Raw genomic sequence first — 8,467 nt, forward strand, 5'->3', positions numbered from 1 at the left:
CCACGGGGCCCTCCGACCCGGGCAGCGCTAGGTCACTCAGCAGCCTGGTTGGTATGGTTTTATTGGTCATGTCAGTAGTGCATACAAACTAAAACACTCATCACTCTGCCACCAAGTCAGAAAGGACAGAACCACTTTGGCTCCAAGCTGGATACGACCTGGGGTCACCCTAAGCTTTTGGAGCTAAGTGCCCAGCAGTGGAGAGCCAGTGCCCCATGCCACGGTGCCCGCACCAAGCCTAACATTGGGCACTTCTGCCCCTTTAACAAACAGCTGCCTCTTCTCAGTTTGTTCCCGTGTGAGGGCTCCAAGCTGCCACGTGGCCCACACTTTCTTCACTGGCTCTTGTTTTGTTTCTATGGCCCAGCCTCCTCCTGGCTCCAGATGAGAACGTGGTAACCTGGGAGGAGGAGGAGGAACAGTCTGAGTTCATCTCCCTCCCTCTGCCAGGCTCTGGTGGTTTGGGGCTGCCCCAGGGAGCCCAGCACTTGGCAAGGAACTCTGAGCTACTGTACAGCAGCTGGGCATTGCTACCACCAAGCCAAAGCAAGATGATGAGGGCCTAGGCCACAGACCACTGTGTCCCCATCACCTTGCCTGGGTGACCTCACACTGCCCTGAACCTTGGAGAGCAGGGTCGGGCTTGGCCAGTCCAAGATGCACGGCTGCTACTCACCCATGGCTGAGGCCAGTGTGTCTCCCATGGGGTTGAACTCATTGAGCTGCAGAGACAAGGGTATCAGCATGAGGAAGCTGGCAGGTACTGACAGAGACAGGACACATACAAACTCACTTAAGCAAGGAAGTGGGTTGAACCTCAATTTCTTCCCATCATGAGAGGGCCTACATCTCACCGAAACGATACCAGAAGATTCTGGGTCATAGAGCTGACACAGCAGCTTCCCAGAGTTTCCATCAAACACATCAACAGTCCTTGACTCGTAGGGAACACAACTTTTGAAATTAGGATCTGGGTACCGGCCCACAACGATGAGGTTGTACCGAGGATGCCACGTTGCCTAGGAGATAGAGAGGTTGGTCACAAGGGAACCCTGTCAAAGGGAACAACAAAAGGATGTTTTGCCACTAACAAGCCAGCTACGGCCGGGTGTGGTGGTGCACGCCTGTAACCCCAGCACTCGGGAGGCTGAAGCAGGAGGATCGTTGTGAGTTTAAGAACAGCCTGGGCTACATCTTGAGCTCAAGGCCAGCCTGAACTGCATAGTGAGACCCTGTCTCAAAAAGACAAAAAAAAACAAAAAAACAAGCCAGCTACTTAGTAATGGAGATAAGACCATGAAACCACAAGGATAGTTTCCAACTGTATGTGACATCTGCCAATAAAAATTCATAATCCCAGCTGGCCTCCCCCTTCAGGCCTCTTTCTCTGGCATTTCCTGAGCTTATACCAAATAATGTTTAACATCAGCCTGGCCCACACATAACCCAAGAGATCAGCCTCCAACAGAGCAAAAACTGCTATCCAAAACCTAATGGCAGAAGTTCTGAAGTACACCCTGTGAATATGCTAGAGGGGAATATAAAATCACTAGTGCTAAAAAAGGAGAGAAAACACATTTCCCCACTCAAAACCAATCTGGCAGTTATCGGAATGACAGAACTGCACCGTGACTTTCCTAACAGATCCCAAGGGACTTGTGATGGACAAAGGATGTGGCTAGCAGGAAGGAGGAGATGGTGCATGCAGGGGATTGGGAATAGGTCACTAACAAATCACAGATGGGAAGTTAGCCCGGCTGGATGCAAGGGGAGATGAGGACAGGCTGATCAGCAAGAACACCGGCTAGTAAAGGATTCTTGGTATTGTTTATAACTCGGTTTGATGTGAGGTGCTAAGCATCACATACTGAGTACTTACCGGTGCTAGGCATGGTGCAAGTGCTCTCAGTGCACTGATCATCGTCACGACCACCCTACCAGTTAGACACTACTATTCCCTTTTTACAAATGAGGACTCGGAGATCCAAATTGGGGAGGTAGGGGACTTATTTCTATTACTAGAAGCCACCTACACCTGCAAGACAAACTAAGGTGAAGGTTAGTTTGTGGACAAACTGCATACAGGGAACAGGAACCGTGAGGACAGGACAGAGGGTCACAGTCACAGAAAGTGGCCGGGGATGAGCCCAGAAGACTCAGAAAAATAGACTGTTAGATTAAGAAAATTCCAAATGGAATTGCAGGAGGAGGCCAAAACAAGTGGACTGAGTCGATGGCTGAGACTGTGGCGTTGGGGCGAGAAGCAGTCTGGGGCCACGGGCGGGTGGGTAGGTGGTGGGCAGGCTCACCTTCACTGCCCTCTCCCCACCAGGCAGCAGGGTCTGTCTGCGGAGCAGCCCCGGCCGCCTCACTCACCTTGATGGGGGTGAGGTGCTGGAAGTGGCGGTGTGGGTGCGGGATCACGCTCACAGGGCGGTCCCACTGCGAGGCGGAGTAAACCCGGATCTCGTTCCGCTGGTCAGTGGTCAGCAGCCGGGCTCCGTCAGGGCTGAAGCAGGCTGGCAGAGTGGAAAGCCCCTAAGCCGGGGGAACCCCAACCCCTGTCACTCTGCCTGGCACGGGTGGGGAGGGGAGGGTGGGAGGCAAAGGGTGAATCTGGGCTATGAACAAGAATTCTAGAAACTCAGCAGCCCGTGGGGACAGCCACAGCCCCCAAGGTTCCCGGGCAGCGCCGTGGCAGACCCCAGCGGGGTACAGCTTCATTTCATGGCTCTTAACCTTTGAGGAAAATCCCCGCTCGGTGAGCCCGGCAGGGTCCGCAGTAGAGACGAGGCCGGGTGTCACGCACCTGCGTTGACAGGCTGGCTGTGTGGCAGTGAGTAGAGGAAGCTGTCCTTCCCTTTCACCTGGCGCAGGTCCCAGAGTTTCACGGTTTGATCTACAGAGGCTGTGGCCAGTAACCAATCACAGCAGGGGTTCAGGGCCACATGGGTCACTTTCTTTTTGTGCAGTCTGAGATTCCAAAGCTGCAGAGAAGAGCCTGGTTCAGTGGGATCAGAACTGGCTGCGGGTGAGGGGGGAAGAGGGGACCTGGACTGTGGAGCGCGCACCTCCTTGCCATCCGTGTTCAGCAGGATCACGTGGCCCATGTTGTCTCCTGTGACCAGCACTCGGCTACTGGCAGACACATCCAAGCTGCAGAACCAGACGCTGGAGGGAGAGACTGTTGTGAGACGTCGGGGACTGAAACAGGTCTGTTTATTCACTGCAGCTGCGCCAGCGTCTGGCCACAGTAGGCACTGAATAGGTATTTGCCGAACGCATGAGTGATCGTCTTGCTGTGGATTCCCACTGAGGAACACTCAGACTTGTCGTCTGTCCAGAGAGAGAGAACAGGGATGACGAGACTCGGAAATGCACCCATTCCTGTCGGCCTAGCATCTTTGGCTATGACTGATCCTGGAAGCAACCCGGCCTCAGGCAACAGCCCAAGTCCAAGGCCAGCCTGCCCACTGGAGCCTGGTTCTGAGGAAGCCTTGCTCGATGTTCTCTCCCATCCCTCTCCACCCTTTGGGCCAAAGGAGATGACAAACCTAAGCGGAACTGTGCAGTTCTGTTCTCCACAGCTGGCTAGAAAGGAACGTCTGCCCCCTTCTGAGCAGTCCGGGAAAAGCACACACATCCCAAAAGTGCGTTTGAGGGGATCCCGGCCCCTAGCCAGGAACGCTCTGATTCACTGTTCCTCTGAAATCCTCCAACCCACATGCACCACCTCTGCCCTCTGCCCCAGTGTCAGTACGTGGGGGACTGCCCATCACCTGTCCTTATAGCTCCTGTGACTGTCACAAGCTAGTTGGGTCCCCACAGCCGTGCTGGTTCTTGTCTGTACCAGTCAGAGCTGCGGCTCGGGCCAGACCACAAACTGACGGATTCCGTGCACGTCCCTACCACCCGCTCCCACAAGACGGTTCCACACATCCAAGCTCCCTGGCCAGGTCTTGACATCATGCGTGCCACACATCCCAGGGGCTTTCTAGGCCAACACCCAGGTGACTGTCCCAGGAGACTCAAAGTCTCATTTAAGATGCACATGACTTCCGGATGCGCTGAAGCCCTGCCACACCACCTCCCCAAAGCAGAAACCCTGCGGGCTGAGGTTAGTGCAGCCACCTGGAGGGAGGCAGGAGGCTGGCAAGTGTCTGCAACCTTTCCTTCCGTCCCTGTGCCAGGCAGGACCAGATCTTCTCACAGACCGACCCCGGCTGCTTAGAGGGAGTCTACTCACTTGCAGCAGTCAATTCTGGCAAAAACCCGGATGGTGTTGCCTCCGAAGTCCTGCAGCGTTGTTGTTCCGTCCATGGAGCACGCGTAGAACTGGTTGCTGTTGAGAAGATTGAACTTCAGCCCCATGATGCTCCCCCCAGCTCCGATCTGACACGAAGAGGGGAAAAGCCAGTGAGCGGACCTCTGAGGCACTTTTTGTTTTTGCTTTTACAATTTAGCATACAGTAATGACTGGGGAAAACAGTTCTATGAATTTTAGTAACAGTTCTATTGCCCCCACCCATTCTCAGCCAAGCATGGTGGCGCACACCTGTAATCCCAGCATTTAGGAGGCTGAGGCAGGAGGATCACCACAAGTTTGAGGCCAGCCTGGGCTACATAGTGAGACCCTATCTTAAAAAAAAAGAAAGAAAACAAACAAACAAAAAACCCTTTCCTTTTGTCCCTTTGAACTGCACTCTTCCCTCACTCCTAACCCCGGGCAAGAACCGATCCGTTCTCCACCAGTATCACTATGGCTTTCCCTGTATAGAAGTCACAGAAATGTGTCACATGGCTTGCAACTTTTGTTGTTCAGGCTGTAAACTTCTGAGGTTGCCTTTTTTTCATTTCTCTGGGATTCACCCAGGTTCCTTGTGTATACCAACAGTTCTTCCCGTTTTCTTCCAGTTGGTTATTTTCACAGTACTCATGGTAGGTGAGCTCTAGGCCCGAGCAGTGGCTGGGTAAGGAGGGCAGGAGCGAGCCTGGCGGCCCTCCCTATTCTCCAGATGCGCCAGGCAGTGGTGACGCGGACAGGGACAGTCATGCCGGGCCAGGGCTGCAGCTCAGTGGTACAGCGCTCGCCTAGCATGCGCCAGTCCTAGGTTCTGACCCCAGCAAGCCCCCCGCCCCAAAAGTAATAAATACATGAAGGGAGGCCCCATGACAATATCCACGGCATAGCCTTGTTAGGTGCTTCGCAGCTGCTGGGCACTGCTTAAGAACTTTGCATTCTGCAGGGCTCCTACCCCGTTCTTCCCTCTACCACCGCTCTCTGGCCTCTAAGCCGAGCGGGTCCCCTACACAACAAACACTTGGCTCCCTCAGCGTCACAGCCGGCCGTCTCCCGCTCAGCAGTGCCATGGGCTGCCACACCCTTGTCTTGTGCTCCTGCCAGCTGATCAGACTTCCCTGGTCCCTGCCAGGATGTCACTGTCCCCTCCCTACCTGGCATGGACACTCTCCTTCCATGCTCACAGCCATTGCAGCCCCTGCATGGACACCCACCAGGCCTCTGTGGCCACCTGCTGTGGAAGCTCTCTTGGTTGACCCTACCTAATACTTGTTGGTTTAAACTGTTCAGGAATACAAGAGAGGAGGATGGTGAGGAACAGACAGAATACAGCATTTTTCCTTTTGAGACAGGGTCTCACTGTGTAGCACAGGCTAGCCTCAAACTTGTGGCAATCCTCCTGCCTCAGCCTCCTGAGTGCTGAGATTACAAGCATACACCACCATGCCCAGCTCTTGATGTCTTCAACTCTCCATTAACTAGAAAAGAGAGAATGATTCCCAAGTTTATCAGGTATCACCTTGATACTCAAATCTGACGAGAATTATCACACACACACACACACACACACACACACACATTGGTGGCCAATTGTAAACATGAACACAGGTGCAAAAATCCTAATCAAAATATTAGCAAATTCAATCTAGTGATATATAAGTACATCATGACCAAGTTGGATTAGGACTTATTCCAATAAGGCAAGTTGGTTTAAATATTAAAAATTAAGTTGGGCCAGGTGTGGTAGTGCACACCTGTAATCCCAGCACTTAGGAGGCTGAGGCAGGAGGATGGTTGGGAGTTTAAGGCCAGCCTGCGCTACAAAGTGAGCTCAAGGCCAGCCTGAAGTATATAGTGTCTCAAAAAGACAAAAAAAAAAAAAAAAAAAGTTGGGACTGACACCCAGTATATATATTCAAATTCCTACTACTTGGCAACAGCAAACAAAACAGACGAACTAAAAAATAGAAAAAGTGCCAGGTGTGGTGGCACATGCCTATAATCCCAGAGCTCAGGAGGCTGAAGCAGGAAGATCGCTGCAAATTTGAGGTCATTCTTGGTTACACAGTGAGTTTAAGACCAGCCTGAACTGTTACATACTGAGACCCTGTCTCAAAAAAAAAAAAAAAAAAAATAGGCAAAGGACTTAAATAGACATTTCTCCAAAAAAGACATGCAAATGGCCAGCAAATATATGACAAGATGCTCACTATCAATCATCAGTAGATAAGCAGAAGTGAAACTACAGTGATGTGACCTCACAACCCTTCTCATGACTAGTATCAAAACAAACAAGCCAGCAAAAACAACAACAACAACAACAAACAAACAAAAAACCCAAAATAAAAGCCGGGCATGGTGGCACATGCCTATAATTCCAGCACTCGAGAGGGTGAGACAGGAGGATCGTTGTGAGTTGAAGACCAGCCTGGGCTGCAAAGTGAGCTCACAGCTGGCCTGAACTGCACAGAGAGACCCTGTCTCAAAAAGACAAACAAAACAAAACAAAACAAAACAAGCCGGGCATGTGGAGGCACACCATGTGCCAGCATTTGGGAAGCTGAGGCTGAAGGATTGCCTAAGGTTCAAGGCCAGCCTGGACTACACAGTTGAGTTCAAAGCCTACCTAAACTAAAAGCAAGACCCTGTCTCAAATGAATGGAATGGATGGATAGGTGAGTAGATGGGTGATAGATGGATAGGTGGATAGATGGATGGATGGATGGATGGATGGATGGACAGATGGAGAGACAAACAGATAAAAATAAATAAAATCAGCAAGCGAAAAGCAAGGTATGGTGGTATATCCCTATAATCCCAGCTATAACAAAAGCAGAGGCAGGAGGATCATAAATTCAAGGGCAGCCTCAGCTCTTTATCTCTTTATTTATTTATTTATGTTTGTATGTATGTATGTATGTATGTATGTATGTATGTCTTTTTGAGACAGGGTCTCGCTATGCAGTTCAGGCTGGCTTTGAGCTCACTTATGTAGCCTAGGCTGGTCTCGAACTCACAATGATCCTGCTGCCTCAGCCTCTGGAGTGCTGGGATTATAGGCATGCGCTACCATGCCCAGCCAGCCTCAGCAATTTAATTAGGCCTTGTCTCAAAATAAAAAAGACCTAGAGCTGTAACTCAGTGCAAAAGCCCTATGTTCTGCCAGGGATGTAGCTCAGTGGCACAAGCGCCTGTTTGGCAAGCACAAGGTCCTGAGTTTGATTCCTGGTACCAAGAATAAATAAATAAACAAAAGCCCTAGGTTCAATCCCCAGTACTGAAAACAAAACACACCTAGAACATGACCACATTGGTGAGGATGGGAGAAGCTGAAAGCTGATGTACCACAGCAGGGAGGGGTACAAGTATAGACACTATAGAGAACAGACTCGGGGTTCCTCAAAACACTGACACAGAATTAGCAGATCACACAGCAACCCCACTTCTGGGCCTAAACATCCAATGGGACTCAAGGTGGACATCAAAGAACTAGGTACACATCTGTGTTCACGGGAGCCAAGAGGTGGAAGCCACTCAGGTTGTTTATCCACTGGTGAATGAACGCATAAACAAAATGTGCACACAAACACACACACAATGCCATGTTACCCAGTCTTAGAAGACAATTCTGTCACACACCACAACATGGATGAACCTTAGGATGTGAAGGGAATAAGCCAGTCATGACAAAATAAATAATACATGATTTCACCTCTGCAGGATGTTGTCTAAAGCAGTCACACTCACAGAAACTGAAAGTAGACTGTGGGTCCCTAGGCTGGCAGGGATGAGACAGAGACTTGTTCAGTGGGTATGGGGTTTCAGTGTTACAATATGAAAAGCTCTGGTTGGTAACAATGTGAATATAGTGGTTACCCAGCTGCCCAGGAGGCTGAGGTGGGAGGACTAGCTGATGAGCACATGAATTACACACCAGTCTGAGCAACACAAGAAAAACCCCCCCTCGAAAGACAAAATAAATATAGACAACGTTACTAAACTGTGCACTTGGAAATGGTGAAAATGGGCCACATATAGTGGTGTATATCTGTAATCACACGTAGTTGGGAGGCTGAGGCAGGAGGATCACAAGTGACAGCCCAGCCCAAAATAATTTAGCAAGATCCTGTATCAGAAATAAAGAGGGTTGCTGGGGATATAGCTCAG

At 50.6% G+C, this 8,467-nt stretch overlaps 1 protein-coding gene across 5 annotated transcripts in view; it reads right to left on the reverse strand.

Moving 5' to 3' along the window:
• Positions 1–44: 44 nt before the first annotated feature.
• The window catches only part of Ddb2 (damage-specific DNA binding protein 2, 48kDa), a 15,465-nt gene continuing 7,042 nt past the window's right edge, over positions 45–8,467 (reverse strand). The window contains exons 4-10 of one of the 5 annotated variants that reach the window (XM_005383999.2): positions 4,247–4,392; positions 3,072–3,171; positions 2,810–2,987; positions 2,377–2,519; positions 855–1,019; positions 677–722; positions 45–400 (exon numbers count right to left, since the gene is read on the reverse strand). In XM_005383999.2, the coding sequence (XP_005384056.1) occupies positions 357–400; positions 677–722; positions 855–1,019; positions 2,377–2,519; positions 2,810–2,987; positions 3,072–3,171; positions 4,247–4,392 (822 nt within the window). In that variant the 3' untranslated portion in view covers positions 45–356. Of the gene's footprint in view, positions 401–676; positions 1,020–1,879; positions 2,520–2,809; positions 2,988–3,071; positions 3,172–4,246; positions 4,393–8,467 lie in introns of those variants that run through there. The other 4 variants (XM_013513922.1, XR_001233896.1, XR_001233895.1 and 1 more) reach the window with 4 other exon arrangements.

The sequence above is a fragment of the Chinchilla lanigera genome, unplaced genomic scaffold (assembly GCF_000276665.1).
Source record: "Chinchilla lanigera isolate Chin_1 unplaced genomic scaffold, ChiLan1.0 scaffold00021, whole genome shotgun sequence".
NCBI lineage: Eukaryota > Metazoa > Chordata > Mammalia > Rodentia > Chinchillidae > Chinchilla > Chinchilla lanigera.